A 24,718-nucleotide genomic window follows, 5' to 3' on the forward strand; every position below is an offset into this window, starting at 1 on the left:
TGGATTTTTACTTCAACAGCAGAAACAAAGATTTACTTTAGATACAGTATAGATGATCTATTTTTATACCCTGCTTTTCTACTGTTGATGAGAGGGATAGAATGGAAGGTCCTAATGTCAGAATATGTTAACCATACCTAACCACATTAATGAAACTTGTATCAGTAATTAATACTTCTATATTGTCATGAGCATATCATGCTAATCATTGAACTGCATGACATGATGGTATGGTGCCATTCAGTTTTATGCCATGTAGTTGTGCACATGGACATGTATAAAAGATGAATGGAGACCCAAGTTGGCCAAAAAGGTTCAGGAAGATTTCAGCTTATGCAGCATGTCAAAAAATATCAAAATGAAGAATTTCAAGAAGACACCACAAAAGAGAGTATCCAGAACAACAAATAGTTACCATGTGAGCTAGATGAGGCAATAGTATTCTGGTGAAAAAGTACCAGGAAGTGTGATAAAAGTGCCAAGGTATGACTAACCAAGCTTTAATGGACTGGCCCAGTCTTTCTGGAAGTTATAAAGAGATCTGGAACTGTCCTCTGGAGCCAACACACAGAACGAAGTACCATGCATGGCAGGCATCCTGCCTCAGTTCCTCTGGAACTCACAGCTAGCCTAGCCAGCTGGGATTTGAATGGCAAAGGCACGCATGGATGTATAAATAAGCAGCACTTTAATTCAGAATGTAGACAGTAAAAGTTGTAAACCTGCATTTATTTTTATGTATCTCAGCCTTTGGATAAAAAGAACAAGGAACAAAAATAACAAAGATGATTTCTGGCCTTCAGAGGGAAATATACTCTTTATTTTGAAAATGTACAAACATATACTTTTAAGTAGTACAAATAATTGTCAGGGCTTTTGCTGGCATTTTAATCCATTCACAAAATTCTTATTGCTACATATTTCTTTAGGTTTATTTCTCTCCCTCTCTCTCTTTGGCAAAACACTGCATCTCATGTTACTGAATACTATTAAAATAGCCTTAGATCTAATTTTCCAGAGCTCAATGGACAAAATATTGGTAATATTTAACTCAGCTTCCATGTTATTAATATTTGTATCGGCAAAAATTACAAGTTCTGTTTAACCTTAAACCTCGGTTTTTTCTGCTTTGGCATACAATAACGTGTAAATAGATTTGTTCTTGACAGTATGAATGCGTAAAGATTTTAGATTAAATTATGAATGTGAAGAATGACTACAGATTTCACAAACTTGGATGAAAATGCTCCCGCTACATTTTGTACTATAGGAAGTTCCCACTATAGGAAGAAAGCTATTTACTAAGCAACATCTACTCAGAAGTAAACCTGCAAGAGTTAAATGGGTTTTACTCCAAGGTAAATGAGTAAAGGACTGCAGTTGCAACAATAATATATAAACAAAATAAGCGACTTCTTAAGTCTAACTAAAATGTGGAAATTTTCAGCAATAAAAAAGCAAAATATTTTGCCCAAGGAATACAATTTTTAAGTAGAATCCAAGGGAAATTTAGGATGCAATAAATAGAATGCTTTAAAAGACCTATTCTTTATGGCAACAAAAAAATACTACTTATATGCTACCATTAGCATATTTAAAAGCAGACTCTTAAAATAGACGGAAAGGTAATCTGAAGATAGTAAGATCTGAATATGTATTAATGCAGTTTACTGAAGATTTCAAAGTAGTTGGGCATGAAGTAGTTGGAGATCTAGCAAAAGCTTCAAGGAAAAATAGGGAATTCGTTTGTCTGTTCTCCAAATAAGACTAAGTCAGTACCTGAGGAGTAGGCAACATGGTCCCCTCAGATCTTTTGGATTTTCACTGCCATCTTTCAGCCTGAGCTAGCATGGCTAACGGCAAGTATTATAGGAGATACAATCCAGAACATCTGAAAGGCACAAAATACCTAAGCCTGGTGTATAGCTTCATGCAAATGCAAGGATTTTCAGTTTGTACTCAGTATGATAATCTGATTTGATCTTGATCCTAACATTCTGCAAACTCTTGAAGAGTGCTCTATTTTATTACATATGTAATGCTTATGTGAGTATAGAGCTTCCCTCCAAAATGTGCTACACAGCCTCATTGTGGTGCTAATGGGGCTGGGGTTGCTCCTGGCAGAGATGAGAAACACACTTGGAGTGAACACCAGAACTGTATACTCCCAGTAGGGTCAACTGGGGTGTGAAGGTCATCCCAGCTGCCAGCTAAAGCAAGGAGGTACCTATATCGGATAGCAGCGATATAGGAAGATGCTGGAGGTGGGTGATCACTCTAGTAAGAATGACAAAGCTGTTATTTGATACTGCATAGGAAAAGACAATGCCAAATCACTCCTGTTTTTAACCAAGAAAACCACATGGAAGGACAAGAAAAAGCGATTGTTGATATAATACCGGATGATAGCCCCTCAGGTCAGATGGTGCTCAGTATGCTACTCAGGAAGAGTTGAGGATTTTTTAGAGTACAATGACATGGCTAGATTAAAGCTTTCTGGATGTCCAGTTGCCAACGTTACCATGCAGGAAAAGAAAATCTGAAGCTGCAAAGATAAATTACAGTGGGAACATGGAATGTAAGACGTATGAACATGGGAATGCTCCATGCAGTGAAAGGTGAAGTGAATCAACTACACATTTACAACTTGAACATTAATGAATATAAATACAGTAGAATTGGACTGCTTCAGTCAGAAGATCATATTTTCAGGACATGAAAAAGAAAATAGTAGAGTTACTTTCATACTCAGGATATAGCAAAGATAGTATTTGGGTACAGCGCAGTCAATGACTGAGCACTATTGGCTAGATTTTGCAGATAACACTTTAATACAATCATTATACAAGTTTGCATCTCAATTACTGATGCAGAATAGGAAGTTAATGTATTTTACTGTCAATTTCAAGAGGAAATTAACAGAACATGCGAGCAAGATATACTGCTTGTGACTGAAACTAGAATGCCACAGGTAGAAATCATAAGGAAAATGTTGTTGGACTGTATGGCCTAGGAAACCAATATGTACAGCAACCAACCTTAGAATGGATACAGTCACTGAAGTGATGAATATAGGATTGACTATTAACAATAAAGGAACCAGCGGTCAAGTAATATGCCATAGACTAAAACCTGGTACAGCAGCAATAAAGGCCTTGGAAAAGATACTCAGATGCCTGTGACGTGTCTATACTTACAAAGATTAGAATCAAAGGGTTTTCTATGGCAGTGAAAGTCAGATTTTGAAGAAGCAGGACAGAAAGATTACTGATGCCTCTGAACTTTTATGCTGGAGAAGACTCTTGAGAATACTATGGGTAGCCAGGAAAACCAATAAATATATCAGAAAAAAATAAATCCAGATTTCTTACTCAAGGCACAAATGATCAGGCTCAAACTATGATATTCTTGACACATTATGCAAAGATCCAGGTCCCTTGAGAAATCCATAATGCTGGGAAAATGAAGGAAAGAAGAGGACACAGCAAGGTGCATTGACTTGACTGCAACAGCAATTAAATGACCACTGAGAGACTAAAAGGCCAGGCTGTGGACAGATCACCTTGGAGAAAGTTTATCTATGTTGTTGCTAAAAGCTGACACCAACTTCATAGCACTTAATCTCTCAATCAATTAATTATAGAACTCTGCTGTTTCTGCTGTTCTGTGACACATATTTCTTCAGAGATGAAAGTGCTGATGCTCTTCAGCAGAAAAAGAACAGCACTCTCAGTATTACCGCTATAACACTGCCTGATAAAAAGCTTGTAAAGGTATGGCTGGTGTGGGTCTTCCGGGCTGTGTGGCCGTGTTCTTGAAGTTTTGTTTCCTAACGTTTCGCCAGCACCTGTGACCAGCATCTTCAGAGTGCTGGGCACAGAGAGAACTGCTCCTGTCTGTACTCCTGCACTCTGAAGATGCTGGTCACAGGTGCTGGCGAAACGTTAGGAAACAAAACTTCAAGAACACGGCCACACAGCCCGGAAGACCCACACCAGCCATCGTATGCCAGCCGTGAAAGCCTTCGACAATACTTGTAAAGGTATCTTTTTAAAATTAATAATAGCATTAAAATCCTTAACTTTGCTTTTAAAAATCTGAGTTTGAACTTTTGACTTTGTTATATAAGGGGCTGTTAGCTGCAGAAATTTGCGTACTATTTATATCATATGTACAACTATTATCAGTAAAACAAAAAGGTGGTTATAACATCCCTTATACAGAAGAGAAATAACATTATTATTCTCCAGATAAATCTATGAATCAATACAATTTATCCCCAAACGGACTTTTCACAGATCTGAAATGGGAGTATGGAGTTGGCTCTGCTACTTACTGCCCCCAAACTGTGTGATCTCCTGCTTCATTAAGTGTGCATTTTGCAAAGGTCATGGAGTTCTACTCCTGTTCAGCAAACAATTCTAATTTACAGCACTTATTTTTTTTTGTTTTTTGTTTTTTAGTTTCTGTTTAGTTTAGTTGCTAAACAGAAAACTGGATGCAAAGATATATTCCAGGACTCATCCTAGATTCATTACATAGCTATGACAAATGTATTTAAACTTAAATGTTTAAATTCAAATACCAAGTTAATGAAACACGGAGCAATATATTTACAACTTGAACTGTGTGTAGTTCAGGCTTTTCAACCAAGCCCTCAACTTTAGGGTTTGATCTTTAGGAAAACAGGCATCCAAACAGACAAGGAGTCTGCAAACACATATGCATGATCTGTAAGATTTATTTGCATAGTAATGTGCAGTTAACTGAAATACAATGAGAAATCCAGACTACTCATAATTTTGCTCTGCCAGAGAACTACCTTTAGACTGTTACCACAACTTTGCTTACATACTTTATGGCTGACCATGCATGATCAAAACCTAAGTTTCACAGTGGTTTTTGGCTAAGCTATGTTTCCTCCTCAATGTACAATGAATCAGAGAATGCTGTGTCACAGAAGATGCCCATTTATACAGAGCATAATTTACATACACTAAAATGAAAAGTTTGGATGTTTATCATAACCTAGACTTTATCACTAAAACAATTTTTTCCCTAATAGCGTGTTTGTTAGTTAGATTCTAGTTTGCTACAATCCTATTTGTTTCAGTTATATTAACCTCTGATATTCAAACAATACAGGTAGTTCTCACTTACCGACCAGAATTGGGACTGGCAACTCCATCGCTAAGTGACACAGTCATAAAGTGAAAAATCATATGACTGCCCCTGACTTACAATGGCAGTTGTAATAACCACGGGTCATTAAATGTGATGTCACATTGCAACTTCCTGCCAGCTTCCCCACTGACCTTGCTTGTTGGAAGCTGGCTGTGAAGGTCACAAATGGTGATCATGTGACTCTGGGATGCTGTGACTGCTGTAAATGTGTGCTGGTTGCCAAGTGCCTGAATTGCAATCACATGACTGCAGGGACGCTGAGACAGCTGCAACTTCAAGGACTGGTCCTAAGTCTCCTTGTTCAGAGCCATCATAACTTTGAACAGTTGCTGAACGAATGGTTGGTAAGTGAGGACTACCTGTATACCAATGGTCTTCTGATTCTGGTCCACATAATAGTAGAGTTTTTAGAGAAAATATTCTTGAAAATTCTGCACAAAGTATATGGAAACCCTCTAAATGAGTTAATGGACAATACTCAGCTCCTTTCATTCTTAATGCAGTCTTTTCCAGTCGAGTGTCCTCCAAATGTGTTAGGTCTCAGAATTCCTGCTCAAGGATTTGTGGACTACTCTCCTAAGCTATACAGGCTGTGAGGAACTCATGTTACATCAATAAATGCTTACGAGGCACTTCATTGTTAAAACAGTCTACTTCTGGCAAAGAACAAAAAATCTGGGCTGTTTTATTTTGACTCTTTATTTTGTTAAGTTCAGTGTTGTTTTGGTGAGCTTTGTTTTTGTCCTTTCATGCTAACAAAAAAACACAATCTCATCCATATAAGTACACGCCCCCTCACCCCAATTCAACTGGATTTGCATAAGAAGTGATAGAGAACTTGCAGCTCTTCATGCGTTACAGAACTACAATTTCCAATATCTACTACATTACAGTACAGTATTTTTTGGACCAGCAACAAGTAATTAAGAGTCCCTGTTCTGTGTAACTTTTCATGTCCCTGTAGAGATACAAGCAGAAGAGTTCGAATTCAACCAGTCAATAGTTTCACTTTATCTATACCTTCACTTATGTAAACAACATTTCCAACATTAAAAAAAAAAAATCCAAAACATAAAAGTTACCTGTCAAGTTGAAATTTGGTGCAACTGTGCTGTCAGCTAGAGTAAACCATATTAAGCCCAAGCTCATACACACTGCGGCAGAAACATCTGCAATATTGTAACGTTTCCCTGTATTGTTAAAAAAAAAAGGGGGGGGTGGAGGGGGAAGAAGCAATGTTGATACTATCTCAGCCAGACTATTTCAGCCCATTCCTGTGATGCTACATTATCAATATTCTTGTTTTTTATGTGGGCTATTTCCACACTACAACTCTCTTTCTCTCTCTTGAGTTACCAGTAAGATAGTTATATTATACTTTTACAGTAAAAAGAACAGTAAATTTTGTGGCATTTAAAAACTCATTCGTTATCACATACATTTTCAAGGTCTTTTGCAGTAATGTGGTGGCACAAGACCATTATTTATATATAATGATAAGAATAGGTGAAACACTTTTTTGCACACTGGTGCAGCCCTCTTCTGGGAGCTCATTGTTACCTTTTCTTTCCACACTGTTTTGTTGTTATATACATTTACTATACTGATGTGAGAAGGAGCAAATCTGAAGCACTCGCTATGCCATTAAAGTAACACATGAACCAGCCCTTTTGTGTCAATATCCTGACTGAGTATCCCAACAGATGGCTTATGTACATTTTCTGCATGGTTTATACTGCCATTTGCACACCATCTAAAACCTTATAAGCATGTTTAAATGGTACACTTCATCATGTTTTGAACTGTTTTAGGTATCTGAAAAGGACATTAGGTCTGAAATTTGTAATTTGAATGGTAAAGAGGTTTTCAGCCTTTAAATCATTTTAACATTTGACTTCAAGTTTAATTGTTATCATTTAATCCACCTATTACTGTTGTTCTTTGGTTAATCCAGCTAAATAACTTTATTGTAGTCAAATTTCAGAAGCAGAACTAGCTGCTTTAAAAAATACTAAGAATTCAGTTCAAAAGACTGTTTTTGTAGTTTTCCACAGAGTTAAATTAAGTAATACACCAGTAGTCTCTCCATGGGTTATTCTAGTGAAGCAAAAAGAGAAAAAAAGTGGGCTTGGTGATTTTATTAACAGGATATTACAAACAGGATGTCTGTGTTTGTCTCCCCTGTGCAAGAGTTCTCAAATTATTTACAATAAGCATTCTACTTTGTCTGCTCCGTAGTTATAATCAGTCAATTAACTATGCACCATCACTGAAATGGCTCATAAGTAGTATGGTCAACAAGTACACAAAAAGTGCTAAGAACATACTGATGTGCTCCAAGATTACTGAGGAAGAAAAAGAACATGCTTTCTTTTCCTATATTTTGCAATGTACTTCAAATGTTCATATGGGTATATGTATGAGTGATGGAGTTTTAAATATATCCAACATACTTAACAAGTTACTTCTACTTTATCTATATCCTCTCTACATTTTAGGCAGGTGAAACCAAAAGCAGGCAAGATGCTCTTACAATAAGGCAGCTTCAAATGTTTTACCAGTCGTACCTTAAACTTATCTCAACAGCCTAAGATAGCAGAAACAATATTTTAAGAGAGCGTAAGTGGATTTGAGGCCTTGTTTCTGATGTTGCTTTTATGCACATTTGCTATTGACTTAAATTAAGTCTTCTAGATTTTTTTCTGGAGGTTGGGGAAGGGAGAGGAGAAACCAATGCTGGGTCTTTACAAGGTTATTTTTCTGAAACGAATAGCAATCAATAGCAAGAATAAGCCATACCTTGTATAAAGACTCCTCCTATCATAACTGGGATCAGTTTACAGCACTTGAAGATTACTTGTGTAGGATAATTCAGATATCCTAAGGAGGTATTTGATAAACCCATAGTCCCCACTGTTAGAAAAGCTATTATCATGTAGGTTTTGCCTGGGATCCTGGAAAATATAAATGAAGCTCTAGTATTGGGAGCAAATGGCAACACTACAGAGAGGTTTAATTATTTTGGTAAGTAAAAATTAATAATAAAGTTGGTGACTTTTCCTGTAAATATATATAAAAGCTGAAATCTGAATTTTATTAGACGTAAATCAGAATATGCTTAGCTTCTCAAAGCAAAGCCTCTTTTTTACTATTACAATTTGGGTCATTTTTCTTTTTGGAAAAGAACTTGTGCAGCCTTCATGCTTTGTCCCACATTAACATTGTGAAAGAAAATAATGTGGTCTTAATAGCAATTATTGCCTCATTCCTACATTAACCAATAGGATAATTCTAAAATAGCTGTGCTGAGACTCTTACCCTTTGACCTCACATAAAGGTGCCTGATGTAGAACCTGTCCCATAAATTCCATAGCAGCTTTGAGTGCATTTCATTGGCAGAAAGTTGGGATAAAAGTCCAAGGGCTGAACTGAAATGTTTCTCTTGCAGTTCCTTCACATTCAGGAATGGCAGAATGAATAAGCCACAATCTAGAAAGAGGTTGCTCTAATAGCCTACTTTATGCATGGAAGCCACACAGTCCACTGGATTCCAGATTTTAAGAAGCATTTTCACTGTATGCTAAACCAACTAAAATACTTCTGAAAGTTTTAAATGTCTGATATTTCACATATTTTGTGTGTAGAAGTGCTCTGTAAAAGCCAACAAAATGTAGGTTTCATTTTAATTATAGGCTAAATGGGAAAGTTATGCACCTGCTGCTGAAATATATCCTATGAATTGTAGCTTTTGTACTAACTGATATGGGGATCCAAAAATTACATTTATATATATGTACTTCCCATTTTAAAATGAAGTGGGGGAAAGAGGAAAATTATATTTCAAAGTCACTCATGTTCTGAAAACCCATCAGTTGCAGACAGTTTCATAAGTTAACAACATGTGGGTTTTCTGAAGAATATTTGTCCTGACTGGTCTCTATAGTTTCCTTTCTTCTTTTACAAACCAGAACTAGATTTTTATATAAATAATATCCATTTAGTAAAACTATATATAGGAATCAAGCTTTGAACAATACTTCTAAGACTATAAAAAATAAATATCATACCGTCTCCTCTTGTCTTGAATAAGCTGTAGTTCTATAAGTCCAAAAATGGAATAAAACCCGAATTGTACTAATGTAAGATACCAGCCAAAGGATTTAAAACCTTCTACTGAAAATATCAGTTCCTAGAGGGGAAGGAGACAGAAACTTTTTACAAAATGTGGCATGTAATCATATTATATGATTTGTAGTATTAACTTTCAATTTAATTTTGGATGATGAGAAATTTGATTTTTTATGTTTGTCTTTATCAAATATAATAAATGGCATTATCAATAGCTATATAGATCTGATTAACTTTCAAGTTAATTTGGGATTAATTAATGTACTTAATAGTTGAACATCACCAATATGTAGAACACAAGCACCAATATTAGTATTAGACAGAACTAGGAGACAATATGGAAAAACACTCTCCCCCCGCCCCCCGCGCCCTGAATATATCCCATTTAGCTATTATATATCAACCAATTCCCTTCTGAAACCATCAAAATTAGTACCTGGCTTCACATGTCATAATAAAGTGGTTTATCTCTGATTTAGGATGATGTACAAATGGGATTAGTGAACAAACCATGGTTTATTTTAGGGAAATGAACCCTTGCTTTGTAAGTCACTTACTGACTGCATATCATGCTCGGTCACAACTGTAAACTGCATAGTTTGTAGTTGCTTGACTTGCTTTCCATACAAGCCCTGAGCCAGCTACAGGTACAAGCCACGAACAGCTCCAAAGGCAAGCAAACCATGGAAATGTTGCTCATATGAAAGGTTGATTGTGGCTGGGTTTGTACACTGTGCAAAGCTATTTTTGTTCAGTGCAATATACAAACCCACTCATTGTGGTTTAACATAATGTGTAAAGCAAGCCATTGTAGCATATCCAACAAAAAGTAATTTAAAAAAACTGCTTTAGTATTATTTGGAACAGCTGCATTTTATTGCTATTTTATTTTCAAACTTTTGCATAATATTTGTTAATTTTACTGCAGCTGCACATTCATTTCTTGTTTTTACTGAGCTGCTCACATCTAGTTCAAACTCCATCAATGGCTATGTGAAACTGGTACAAAATGCTCCAATGTGTACTATATAACTTTCATAAAATGCTCAATTTGCATTTTGTTGCTGGTTCACCCTACTCCAAGAGATATTTTTACTGAAATTTAAATTCCAATTGATGCTACAGCTTAGTGCAGTGGATGGAAATTAATCCCCAGAATGGAGATTTAAGGCCTTCTCTTACATCGATACTGCTGCTAGCAATATGGAACTTACTCATTATTGTATTCATCAGGACTGAAGCCTTAAAATTATGTGTGTCTTCTTTGAGTAATATGATTCTGAGTAAGAAAATCAAATGCCTAGGTAAAGTACTGGGAAGAGCTGGCTTGGCAGCAGTCTATGTGGGAAGGATCTGGGGGCTTACTGGACTGTCAGCTTAACTACCTAACTGGTGTTAGTTACCATTCCAGTTCAGGAGGACTCTGTGAGATACTCTGAATGAGCAAGTAGGGTTCTGCAGCAGCTAAATAGACCAATGGAATGTTGGATTGTATTACAAAAACATTGCATTGTGATCACAGGAGATAAAATTCCATTGTACTCTGCAATAGTTAGATTGCACTTGGAAAACTGCCTCCAGTTCAAGACAGGGACATGGAGAAGCTAGGTTGCATTCAAAGAAAAACTACCAGAACAAGGAGCCTGGAAACCAAGCCCTCTGAAGAATGGTTAAAGATTCTGGGCATATTTAGTTTACAAAAGTTTAGAGTGATAGTAGATACGATAGTGGGCTACAAATCTCTAAAATGATGTCTTGTGCAAGAGGGGGCAGACCTGTTCTCTGCTGAAAATGAGGGCAGGACGAGAATTAATGGGAATGTTGAAATTAAAAAAAAAAAAAAAGCAATTTGGGCTGAAGCTTAAAAGGAGTTTCCTGACAGGAAGACGTGCTAACCAATGGAGTAGTCTTCTCAGAACAGTGGTGGACTCCTTGGTGGAGGTCTTCAAATGGGAGCTGAATGGTCACCAGTCAGGGATTGTTTAGTCACTCAGTAGAGTTCTTGAATCCTAACTTCTTTCATTGCTCTCTTTATAGGGAATCCCAGACTACTTTTATCCACTCATCCTGCATAAATTCCCTGGCAGAAAGCACATTTATTTATTTATTTATTAAATTTTTCAACCACCCATCTCCCCCCAACGGGGGAACTCTGGGCGATTCACAACAATATTTATTGCTTCTTGTCTCTGTCCATTATTCAGATATATTTTTCTGGGTTGTCCTATTCTGCACCTGTACATGCACTATTCATCTTTCCTCACATCTGAAAAATTATATCAATGGGACTAGATGACCAAAAGATCCCATTTGACACATACATTATGATTCTATAAAAAGACTACATGCTCACTTGATGCTGAATTGATAGACACCTGTCTGGACTTACTACTTCAGACTCCAGATGACAACTCACTTGAATACTATTCCATTAAAAAAAAATCCCAGCAGATAGGTACTAGCAAGATAGGGAGAAAATGTAGAGCCCTTTTTCTTGACATCTAGATTTCTATTTGTAACCTTTCCCTCTGCATGTTTATAGGATTCATAACTGCATAGCCCAAACAAAATTTCACCTCAGAATTACGCCTAAAATTGCTTTTATTAAATCTAAATATTAGCTTTATGATAACTATTAGTTATTTTACTTATATCATATTTTACATATTCAAGTATATTATTAAATATGTAACTATTTTTAGATCACCACAAAAATTTACTAAAAATTCACTGCTAATTCCCTAAGGTAGTAATTTAATTAACTTGATACTTGGCTGAGTAAAACTTTCTGATATTGTCTATTTGAAATCTTTCAATGGGATCTGAACCCTGAAAAACTTTAAAGAAATCTCATTAATGAGTGGGCACTCCCGCTTTCTTCAAAGATGTAAGTCAGCTAAATGCCTATTTATCTTGATGAGAATAGAACTTATTTTAAAAATGCTACAGTTACATCAAAATTACTGTAAGCCATGAGAATTTTTCTGACAATTTTTCTACAGAAGAAATCACACACAAAGAATGATCGTGCTTACCTGCAAATATCCATAAATAAGATAAAACAGAAAGACTCCCAAAACACAAATAAAAAACTGTGTAGGTTTGTTAAATTTGCTGAGATTAATTCCAAGAACGATTACATCATCTACTGATTTGATGTGTGGTGACATAGCTTGGGATTTTGATGGTATGCTTATAGAAACGTATTTCCGAGAGGAACTGAATTTCATATCCATGATTCCTAGTCTTCTGCATTCAGTGGTTAAAAGTCCTTTGTCTGTTTGGTTGCAAGCTGAAACAAATAAGATTAGATTTAATCATAGCAACAGTTAGGTGAACACCTTATGTATTCATTATGCAATTTAGTTGTAAATTGAGTCACTCAGAAGCTGCAAGGGGATTTTAAAATTTTCAATAGTTATTATGGAAATCATGATCAGACAAACATGAAGTTATTATTTTTTCTACACAAGAACATACAGATTGATTCAACAAAAAAGCAACATTAGTTAACTTTAATGTAATCCAGCTTTTGAAGACTCACTCAACAACCATGAAGAGACTTGAGTTTTTACCTATTTTTACAACAGTCATACAAAGAAATATTGAGATGAATACTTATAGATTTGCTGCATCAACTATAGTCCTAGCTGTACAATATAGGACATGTCAACTTCTGTAGGAACATATTAGTTGTATTTGCACATTGTATTAAGCCATAATGGAATTTGCTTGTTATGTGTTGAGCAAAACACATTTGTAAAACATTTTTATTTACTGTGTGATATGGAAGAAGCCAATTATATTATACTCGTATAAAATAGGCAACCTTTTGGTGACCAGGGAAACGCATATATTTTGGGTGGGGGAGAGGAAGAGTGCTACAGATGGCAGGGCAGTACAAAGTGGGTGAATCATGGGATCTTTGGGATTTTTCCTAGGGTTTAGGCAGGATAATTTTAAGCCAGATGAAGTTTATTTCAGGTCTTATACTGGGGGCCAGCAGCACAGCATTTCTAGCATATCTAGTCAAAATCTTGTGAAATATGGGGCATGAAGAAGAGATTTTGGATAACATTGCTGAATGTCATTATGAGATGTGGTGAGCCTGTGAAATTTTAGTCAGTTTTCATGATCCTTGTCTTATACTACATTTTTTACATCATAGTTTAGTATTGTTTTTATGTATTTCCTATCTAATCTCAATAGTAGCCAGAGAGAGTTTCAAGGATTGCAAGCAAGGAGCTCAGGAACTGCAGTTGTCCTCCCCAACTTAGAATGAGTTGAATGAATGAAAGAGATATTTAAGCATTACTGCATTTTATGCTTCTGGAAAACTGATTTTATGCATCATTTTATGCTTCTGGAAAACTGATTTGCAAGTGCTTGACTGCTCACAAGGCAGAATAATAGATAAATAGGATATACTATACAAGAGGAAAAAAAAATTCTAGAACGCCTAACTACATATCAATCAAATGCTTAATACAGAATTGCTAACCTAATTCCACCCCCGCTCCTCTCCTATTTCTCTCACTTGTTCCTTCAGGCAAAATATACTTTTTAGTCAAAAGCTCCCTAAAAGTTCCCACTAGCAATTCAGTTAGTAAGTAGTTAGTAAATAATTTGCATTTGCAACAGCAAATATTTGTTTAGTCTGTTAGCAATTTTCTATTATGTATCAGCTTCTGTTAACTGAGCTTTAATTGTTAGTGTGCTTTCACCTAAGGAAACTTTTCCTTAATAAATAGTAATTCTTCCAAAATAGTTTAGATAGCTATAATCAGTAGGTTGCTATTGCCAATTAAAGGAGTAACATTATACTGTGACTGTACAAACCTTGTGTTGTTACAAGACTCATACTCACAAAATGTTATAAATGGAACTGTTACCAACTGTTCTTTTTCTGTGCTTTGCCCTTTTATATTTTTCTAAGTATTTCCCTACGAAGTCAAATACCTTCTGTTCAGATTTTTGTTGAACATACCGTTTTCTAATGTTTCATACTGAACTCTACCCTTAGAAAGCTATGCAATAATTAATGTCTAGAAATTAATGCACCTTAATTAAAGATCATGTGTTTTAGCTAGTCTTTTTAATTCTTTTCAAAAATATATTTTGTTTAAAAACTTGGCTTCGAAAAAACCACCACAAGCCAAACTGAGCAGAACTCTACAGGTAATTTCCAGATGCTGCTGAACTACAACTTTGAGCAGCCCCAACCAGTCTGTCTAATGATGAAGGATTCTGGAAGCATCCTTGTTCATAGAAAGGGGGGAAGTGACAAGCACAAAAGAGTGGAGCTTATATCATGAAGTTGTGACATGATTCATCATTTTGGCATTATAGCAATGACTCTATATACATATTCCTGCATATATAACTCTACATATTCCTGCATATATATCTATTTAAAAATGGTGAATTTTCTCTACATCTTGTAATTCTAGAGAATCATTGTTACTGATGCCATATCCACACATCTCTTATCTTGGGTAACTGGTTTCCTGAATAGTAAAAATGCTTATCCCAACTTTTTATCCTGTAAAGCCTAACCACAATCCACTACCTCACCTTATGTTAGAACTTTTACAGAAACTTCCACACATTTGCACTGCACATAACTCCTGAGGGAAAAAAAATCTTGAACTGATATTACATAAAACGCATATGAGCTGGTTTAACACAGATTAGTTTGTGCCTCCAATTGCTCTGCCAGCAAAAGCAACTTAATCAGGCCGAATTGAAATTACAAAATGTTGACATACTGTACATAAACAAAAATGAAAATGTAAATGATTCCTTCTATACTTTAAGTTTCCTAGCTCAGAGGTGGAATTTACTGAGATAGTTCATCAAAATAACTGATTCTACAGCAACACAGGCAATTTGCTAAATTCAAGAAAAGCAAGCCATTCATAGATTTAGATCCAGACTTGCCACTGGACAAACAGAGGGACCCAAATTCAGTAGAGGATCCTCAAATAGGGGAGGGACCATAATTGTGATGATTTCCTTTTCTTCCTACATATATCTTACCCCATAATGACAACTTAGAGGATTCCAGAGCCCTGGGAATGACTTATTGGTGATAAGCACACAACCAGTCCTTTCTTAATGTGAAAGATGGGATGTAAAAATCTTGTCACCAGCTGTATCTCTCCTGGATTTTCAGTGAATTCAAAGATGCAAACATTCGGAAAAAAAAATGCATTTAGCCTAATTGCAGTTTAAAATATATTAATTCAACTCTCTTTATTCTATAATTGTCCATAAGCATACACTTTTCTTTAATAAGAGTATATGAGTACCTATAGTTGAAAGTGCATTAAATATTTTTTAAAAATCAACGAATTGCAATCTTAAATTTAATGTCTTGGGAAAACCTTTTCCATAACTCAGTGAAGCTTACTTCCTAATAAAAGCAGCAAGGATTGGACTGAATATGTGTCTGGCTTACCACTGAAAGAAGTTGGAACTGTTTTTCAAAATATTGTTTCCATCACTTTTCTTTGTTCATAAAATATATGGATTTCTTGCCTTTAAAAACCATGTGACTTGAAGGAATTGAAGAGATGAGTCAGCAGCATCCATAGCAAGTAAGATGTAACAATGATGACATGTCATGATGTCATCACACAAATGACAATTATGTAACTGCAGCATGATATTTGACTCAAGTACTATACACAAATTGTATCATTTATGTGATGCTATTATTTGACATTCCCCCTCCCCAACATCTAGGAAGTGAGCTTTTTCTCAACAATGATATATAAAATAGGAATGTTTCTTTGGGCCATAAAATTACAAGACACATGAAAATCCTAGACTAGCCTATTTTATTCATTAACTTATTTCCCATCTTTCTCCTACAAAAGCTTAAGGCAGCCAAAACTAAAATGCAAACTAAAGTGGATATTTAAATAATGAAAAGAATATTTACCGATTACATTTAAATTTGTTGGATATATTTAAATCTATCAATTTTCAGGTTGTTTGGGAGAGAATATATGTTTTTTATTACTGTCCTAAAAGTTTACCAATATATTCTAGAAAAGACACAAGTAAACTTTGATAGATGAGATCACACTTAACATTTGTTGGGTGACTATATGTCTACAACAGGTAGAGTGATGATACAGCATGGGACATTTCTTTGAAGATTAAGCACATACAGAAGAGCTGCACTAAAATGGAAATATAGTTTTGTTACTATTTATACTTTTTAAAAATTTATTTTTAGCAGTATTGGTGTTCTAACCCTAACTTATTTTGTACATTACCTAGAGTTTTGGAATTAGGCTGTTTATAAATCTTATAAATAAACAAAGAATATGTTAAGCCTGTTTTTAGAACCTTCCTTACAATTTCTGAATGCTTCTCATATCAAAAGGGCAGGAAACCTCTATGGTCCATTTTGTTTTGAAAGCTCTGAAATGGAGATGGGGGGGCTAACGTGCCCCTCCTCCCCCAGCTGAGGAAACTAGCTGTGAAAAACTGAAATAGGAAAATATGAGTGGAGCACAAACAGTAACATTCAATCAGAGCTTCTGAAAGGTCATGTATTATGTCAGTAAAGTACAGCACCAAGCACACATGAGCACACCAGAGCACTTATGCCTGTTGACTGACAGAGGAAGAGGCAGCTATTCACTTCTCTCTGCTAATTTGGGGGTAAATTTGGAGGAGAGGCCCATGCCACTTCCCTCTCTAACTAGCATCTGGTGGCCTATCTTTATTCTCCCAAATTACAAGTTACTCAGTTCAGCTCCCACCTTACAAGTTATTAAGGAGCTGGCAATGAGCGACCCTTAGCACTGATTTCCCTGCCATCCAACTGCCACAGGTGGCTTAAAGCAGCTCTTACGAGCGAGCGCTCTTCTTCTTTCCCTAGCTTTCCAGATGCAGCGATTTTGAAAAATACTCTTCAGCTGCCCCACCAGACAAGCAGCATCAGCTATGAAAAGCGAATAGGGGAGGTCGCCGGGCTGCATTCTTACTCAGTGTGAAGCTGCACTTGCTCTTTTCCTCGCCGGAGACCCCTCCATCCTTTGAAAGGGGTTGCTGCAATGGGACGCAGGATGTGGGGTGCGTGCCCGAGAAAGAAAATGAAGGGTTATGAAGAGTGGTGGTGGAGAATATTACCGTTTCACTCAGCTTGAACGAGTAAAGCCGGAAGAAAAGAATGAAAATGCACCCTGCCAAAGGGAAGGACCTGCCGTCGCGGACCGGATAGGACGAAGCGGCAAGAAGCCCCCTTGCCGGGCGTAGCCCAGCCTCGCCCTTCTCCGCCCGGCTGCCGGGGATATCCGCCCGCAAGAAACTGCACCGCGACTATCCCTTCCCACGATCAAGCCGGGGAGGGGAGGCGTCAGTACCTGAGTCCGGAGAGACGGTTTGGCCACAAGCAGGAAGGGGGGGAGGAGGAGGAGAAGGAGGAGGAGGCAGCCGGGCCAAGCTGGACCGCTCCGGCCGCCGCCACCGCTGGGCTCCCCCTCAAGCGCCCAAAATGGCGGGGAGCGCAGAGCTCATCGAACTAGCCACCTCTGACATCTGTGGCTCGGCGCTTGCTCCGCTTGGCCTGAAGGCTCGGGGATGGTGCGCCTTTCGCTGGTTCGCTTCCTTCTGGACGACCAAGGTGGATGATTCTTGCGGTTGCCGTAGCCGGCGTTTCTGTCTTTCGGGAGGGTGGGGAGAGAATGGCAGCAGCGCAGCCGGCACTACGTGTTTCCAGTGATTCACCCATTCATTCACAATAGTTGTATAACTTTTCTTCAGGGTCTGCATTTATTATAGACAACATCTGTGGAGTTGAACTGGATATACTGCGTGCTTTGCTGCCTTGATCTTCGCTTCTAAATGTCAGACGGGAAGCTCGAAAGAAGATAGGTTTAATGCTCTTCTGCTTCGCATCTTATACTTATTTTTTTCTTGCATATCTTTCAGATCGCTGATATTTCTTGGATAAGGGACTCAGCTTTTCAGTAACGTTTGTAGGACTGTCCATTTGTAGTCGATAAATTAGTTCGATTAATCCAGTATTTTAGCTGTTGAACAGTTTACTTCTGATGGATGTTATTACTGAAAAGATAATTACTATAGCTTTAAAACAACTATTACAAAAGCAAAACTCGTAAAGCAAGGATTTTGTCCTGTGTGTAAGAGATCTTTCCCCTTTGCTGTTACATAGGCACCCTTGCTATTACAGATTGTCACAAATCTTTAAATAGAATTAATTTCTTTTTTCTGTTAAGTGTATGGTGATCTGTGTCACAACAAATGGCAGCATCTGGCCAAGCTTATTTATTTAAAAGATCTATATAGCTGCCCAACTTGTGTAATTGTGACTCCAGACAGTATACATCAAATTAAAAAAACCACAGAAAACAATGATTGCAATTTAAAAAAAAATCAAAAGAAATGAAACCCTTAACCTCAGCTTAGTAGTTTTTGACCCGGACAGCGTATGGACGGGAGACAATGAGAAAATCCCATAGATTAGAGTAGGTTAGACTGGGAAATAAAAAAAATCAAAGTCACCAAGAGTGCAACTTGACTCAAGGGAGATTATACTTAATATTAACTTAATCATTTGATACTTTAACTGTACATGATCAATTGACTAAGATTTGATTGGGTGTCCCTAGTTATTTGTCTGTTCATAACATTTTCATAATGTTCTGAAGGTAATGTAGAGACACAGTGCATCTATCTCATTTTCATTCTTTTATCCAGAGATAGTCAGCATCAATATTTTAAGTTTCCAAATTTTTAACAGTTTACCTGCTAAGGCTGCCAACTCATTTTTAGGCTGCTGCATGCGAGAAAAAAGGTTTCATAGGTTAAATACATTGTTTGAAAATAGCATAGGGTTTAATGAGCTAATGAATGGAGGCCAAAGAAAGGAGTTTCTCTTAGTTTAAACTCAATACCTTTCTCCAAACAGCTCTGAGATGTACATTTAGGGATATATCAAATCAAATATTTTTGTTTGCATTTATTCACCCTAGCATTTGTTCTTAGAAATTCCCAGAATGTTGTACAAAACAATAAAAGCACATCACTGTACAACAGAAATTGTAATTAAAATTAAAAAGAGTCACCCCTTTGGAGATATAGTAACAAAAGGAGCAATGTAGTCCAACATGTTAGTCCTAAAGCAATTAATTACAGAAGCCCGGAATAAAATTATAACTAGTTCATTCATGCCTTTCCCAAAGATACCAGTATGAGGACTAGATTGGTTCTGTATTCAGAGCGATACAAAGCCAAACAAAAATATACCACTGCTTGTATAAAATACTATGGTAGGGAGTGCAGGGAGGAAGATTTTTTGGGGGGGGGGGCAAATTTATCACATTCTGACTCCAGACAAAAAATTATAGGTACTTTTTTAAAAAAAGCTGATTCAGAAACTAAAGCTGTTTCCAGATGGAAGACTTCTTGCATCACCTTTCTAAAAGGACTGCCTAAATGTAAACTTTTTCCTTAACAGATTTGTGATACAGGTAGTCCTTGACCTACGACCATTCATTCAGTGACTGTTCAAACTTATGATAGTGCTGAACGAATGGTGGTTACAACTGGTTCTTGGAGTTCTGGCTGTCCCAGCACCCTTGCAGTCATGTAATCATGATCTGGGTGCTTGGCAACCGGTTTGCACTTACAACTGGTTGCAGCGCCCATGATCACATGACAGCTGTTTGCAGCCTGCTGGTTTCCCAGAAGGTCAGTGGGCAAGCCCTCAGGGAAGCTTGCAAATCACTGGGGTCAGCCTCCCCCACCTGCCTGCCCTCCCCCAGTCCCTCTGCCTCACACCGGCCAATTGTGCACCCTCCCTGACCTTCCCTTTTGTACCCTCCCCAACCTGCACTGTACCTCTTGCCCATTCTCTTGCAACCTCGCACACCCTTCCTGACTTGCCGTGCCTCTTGTGCACACCCTTGTGTACTTTCTCCAACCCTCACTTCACCTCCCTTGCACCTTTGCAACCCCCTCGCATCCTCCCTGACCAATGCTTCTTGTGCGCCCTCTCACACCCTCTCTGAGCTGCACCTCTTGCGTGCACCCTCACACACCCTCCCTGACCTGCGCCATGCCTCTCGCACACCCTCTTGCACCCATCCTGACCCTTGCCACACCTCCCTCACACCCTCATGCATCCCCTCGCGCCCCCATGCCTCTTGTGCACCCTCTGACCCGTCCTCCTGTGCACCCTCACGCACCCTCCCTGACCCTCTCGTGCCTCTGTTGCACCCTCTCTCACAAGCCCCCTCACACCCTCCCGACCCGTGCCTCTCTTGCACCCCTTCACCCCCTCCCTCACCCCTGCATCCCCCCAGTGCACCCTCCCCCATCCCCGCACACCCCCTTGCTTCCTCCCTCACCTGGCAGCAGCCACTTGCCTGCCTGCCAGCCTGGAACTTGTAACTTCCTGCCGGCTTCCCCACTTACTTTGGTTGTGGGTAGCCAGCATGAAGTTGCCTTGCCTAATGACCATGGGATTTGGTTAACGACGGGAACCAGGACTGCAGGGGTTGCCATTGCTGAGTGATGCAGTCGCACTTTAGGACTGTATTGCTTAGCTACAGAAATTCTGGTCCCAATTGCTGTCTTAACCTGCACAATAGGAAATTCTTATTGGGAAAGCATGAGATGTTCAGAATGGAAGTATAGGTTGTCTTCATTTAGCGGCCACATTTGGGATTGGCAACTCAGTCATTAAGCAAAGCAGTAAGTGAAACCCTGACTGTGCTTATGATCTTACTTCAGCTTTCCTTTGCTTTACAGACTTGTGAAGGTTGTAAATGTGAGGATTGATTATAAAGTGACTTTTTCATCACTGTCTTAACTCTGAATCATTGCTAAATGAGGCAGTAGCTAAACAAGGAGTACCTGTAAATCATGTCCAGATGAATAGGGAGTAGGGAGAGTACAACAGAACACTGCACAATACAACACAAACCTGACATGGAAGCATCCTAAAAATGAGGTAGATTGTTTGTTTAGAAAACAGGGATATTATGGAAGGTAATTTTATGTAGGCGGGGGACGCGGTGGCGCAGCGGCTTAATGACGCTGAAAGTTGCTGGCCAGAAATGGTTGACGCTTCAGCGGTTTAAGTCCAGCCTTCGCATTAGCAGGGTGAGCTCCTGTTTCCTCCCAGTTCCTGTCAACCCAACAGTTCGAAAACTCACATGAGTAGATAAATGGGTACTCTCACTCCGGTGGGAGGAAAAATGCTGGCAGTGCCTTGCAAAAAGGAGTCGGGAGCAGTTGCTGGTAAGCGCGAAAAACCGTGCGCGCCCGAAAAGGGCGTGAAGCAACGGAAACCCCGCCTCCTGCCCACACCAGCTGGGCTCTGCTCTAGGAAGGAGGCTCTGGCAAACCACTTCCGAAACAATTGCCTTGAAAACTGCAAGGACTCGTCCAAGCAGTCACTGCAGAGTTGGTAACGACTGAGCGCAGATTAAAAAATAAATAAAATTTTATGTAGGGAGCCCTTCAAAGGAGGTAGAATGTTGAACACCCAAAACTGGAAGAGGAATTAATGAAACTATGGACCGGTGGATGAAATATAGAAAAGGAAGAAGAGAAAAGGTGATAGCATACAAGTAGATTGGTAAAGAAGAATATATAAGCAAGATCCCTATCTTGATTTGTGAGAAATTTTTGAGTGTGTGAGAAGATGATTTTACAATTGCTTTTAAAGGACATGATTTCTAGATTTTTAAACTACGCCTTTCTTTTTCTTTGTCTTAAAGAAATATTGATGCTGTTTTTACATTTCAGTGGTTCCTCCTTGCTGAATTAGTCAACACAGTCTATTCACCTCACTCTATGTTGGAAAACAAATTTTACTGGTGGGAATTAAGTCAATCAAAAGTGCATTCAAAAGCAATATATTTATGACAAAATAAGCAAAAATAATGTCTACTTACTTATACAGATTTGTGTTTAGAAGAAATATGGTGCAGTAAATAATAAGCTTTTATAAGCTTGCTAATATTTTGTGACAGAAAAACATGCTTTAAAAGTAATAAAACATAAAGACTCTTGACTCCTGGTGGTTTCATGGCCACATCCATGCAGTTTTCTTGACAAATATACAGAATTAGTTCGCTACCTTCTTCTGGGATTTTTAAAAAAACTTCCACATCTAGCCTACAATCCTGGAATTCCCCAGTAGTTTTCTATCCAAGTACTAATCAGGTCTGTTCCTGCATAGCTGATAAGGTCAGCCAGATACTGTCATCTGCAGAGGCCTTAGAACTATCACAATATCTTTTAAGGTTATTTATACCTAGCTTGACCATGGCTTATCTAAAAAAAACCTATATAGAGTTTTTTTTTACCTGTTAGCACCTTCCCTCTGGCAGAAGGCAATGCCAAACTATTTCCATATTTATAAAGGTCTTGCTTACCGCTCCACTGTGTCTTCCCCACACAACTGGTGATTGTTTTTGCTGGTATTCACTGCCATCACCTCTCCCTATCACCATAAGGCTAAAAGAAAAATGTCTTCACTTTTCTGTTAATTAGAAAGCACAAGGGCACTGTAAGCTCAGCAATTGATAGACAATCTGCAGAGCAGGAATGGCCATGGGGGATCAAAAAAGTCAAGATGGTGGTAATGACTTGGGTTTTTTTTTTAACCACCAATAACCAGATTGACTCAAACTCAATAGACCCAAAGCACTGGACTGTTGGGTGGGTTCAGTGGCTGGGGGGGGGGGGGGGGAAGAGGAGGAAACTTGACTTTACAAAGGGAAAGCTTACAAATAAAAAAGGAATTGTAAATTATAAATGTCTTCAACTAGTGCAGAAATTAATCTTAATAAAACTATTTTCTATATAATTGTCTATTTTCTATAAGCTCTTTATCTACACCATATTCTTTAAAATCCAATTTCACTATATTTTCATATATTTCTATCTATACCTCCAATATATTTGTTTGTTGCTGACTTCTATATTTCTGCTGTCTTAATCCCTATTGTCACTCTATGGAGCTATACTCCTTTTTCTACAGAGCTCGACCTGTCTTTTTATTTTTTGTTGTTTCTGTTTTTCTTCATTTTTTCCTCTGTTCCTCACTCTGCTGCTTGATTCTAAATCTTTGCTCCTTTTGAGGGAAATGGCTTGAAAAACTTTTCCCTCATGCCATGTCTGAGGGAAGGAAATAAATGCCTCTCTCTCCCCAGTTTTCTGAGCTTCTGCCTTTTTTCTGGTGGCCTCTTCTCATCAGGGCAGTCTATCTTTTAGTTTGTCTCTTTATTTGACTCCAGGGCTTTGGCGCTCTATTCAGCTTCTTTGTCATAAGGCTTGTGGTGGCAGAGCTCCCGGGCAACCATCTTGTCTCCCCTCCTCCTCCCCCACCTGCCCAGCGATGCTGTTTGGTTGGCAGCTGGGCCATCCTGGTGATGGGGGAGGGCCAAGAAGGGAGGGGGAGGAAGCAGCAGAGTGGCTTTTAATCTGCCCAATCACTCTGCCCTTCCACATGACACTACAATTACAGCCCCACCCTTTCATACATGTGCCAATTTCCTACAGTATGTGCATACAAAGAGAGAGGATTTTGACCATGCAGATGTATCTGCCATCTTGACTTTCTTTACCCCCCGCCCCCCCCAGTGTTGGCTGTTTGAAATATTATACTAGATTACAACATCAAGATACAAACTGGCGCCCAAAATTGTCCATTTAAAATGTATTTGAATGACTGGAAAACACACAACAGTAAAACAGCTTCACCATGTTCATATGCACAAGTGTTGTGAGAAAAAGGGTAAATGGAAACAAAGGGATGATGTGTGGATGCATAAACATTGAGATTGAACCTTAAGAAAATAGGTATGAAAGGAACAGGCAAGGATTTCAGCATATGCAGAATAAAACAACACATTTCAGTCTTAGTTCTGCACCTAAACATCTAAATGATTCTTTCTGGAGTCTTGGAAAATTTACATTGCACAGTCCTCCTTTCACCCTGAAGATTCAAAAACTGAATCCACTAGCAGGTTCCTTTTCTAGTTATTTAACTTGGGAGTGAGGGTAGGAGGGGGTACTATTTATGCAGGAATTTAGACAAATGTCCCTTCTGGGCTTCATTAATAGGGGTAGAAGATTCAAGATTATATAGTAGGATGTGTGCATTTTGATCCAACAGAGCTAGAGGTGCTCAAATTAAAAAAAAACCATTGTGAAAGTTCCTACCTCTGTAGAGAGACAGGACTCTAAACAAGTCGTCATATACACTGAAGTAAACAACTTGAAGAATACATACACAACAGATAGAATATAGATAACTGGCTTTCCTCCCCGCAGTGTAACTCGGGTGACAGAGTAGAGTCTTCTTAGAAAAGGCCACTGGATATGGCATCTACTTTCTCTTAGGCTGGCA

The 24,718-nt window shown here is 38.2% G+C and overlaps 1 protein-coding gene across 5 annotated transcripts in view; it reads right to left on the minus strand.

Annotated features, from left to right (window-relative positions):
* The window catches only part of SLC35B3 (solute carrier family 35 member B3), a 33,963-nt gene extending 16,093 nt beyond the window's left edge, over positions 1-17,870 (minus strand). For 2 of the 5 annotated variants that reach the window (XR_003084698.2, XR_015793905.1), the window contains exons 1-5: positions 17,694-17,870; positions 12,348-12,604; positions 9,252-9,373; positions 7,984-8,138; positions 6,267-6,374 (exon numbers count right to left, since the gene is read on the minus strand). Coding sequence is in view for 2 of the 5 variants with exons in the window: in XM_007428045.4 (XP_007428107.1) it covers positions 6,267-6,374; positions 7,984-8,138; positions 9,252-9,373; positions 12,348-12,548 (586 nt within the window). In the remaining 3 variants the exon portion in view is untranslated. Of the gene's footprint in view, positions 1-6,266; positions 6,375-7,983; positions 8,139-9,251; positions 9,374-12,347; positions 12,605-17,460; positions 17,622-17,693 lie in introns of those variants that run through there. The other 3 variants (XR_015793906.1, XM_007428045.4, XM_088130538.1) reach the window with 3 other exon arrangements.
* Positions 17,871-24,718: the final 6,848 nt, after the last annotated feature.

The sequence above is a fragment of the Python bivittatus genome, unplaced genomic scaffold, assembly GCF_059951505.1.
Source record: "Python bivittatus isolate LINGU-HERP-01145 unplaced genomic scaffold, Pbiv_v1 ctg000840_np1212, whole genome shotgun sequence".
In the NCBI taxonomy this organism is placed as follows: Eukaryota; Metazoa; Chordata; class Lepidosauria; order Squamata; family Pythonidae; genus Python; species Python bivittatus.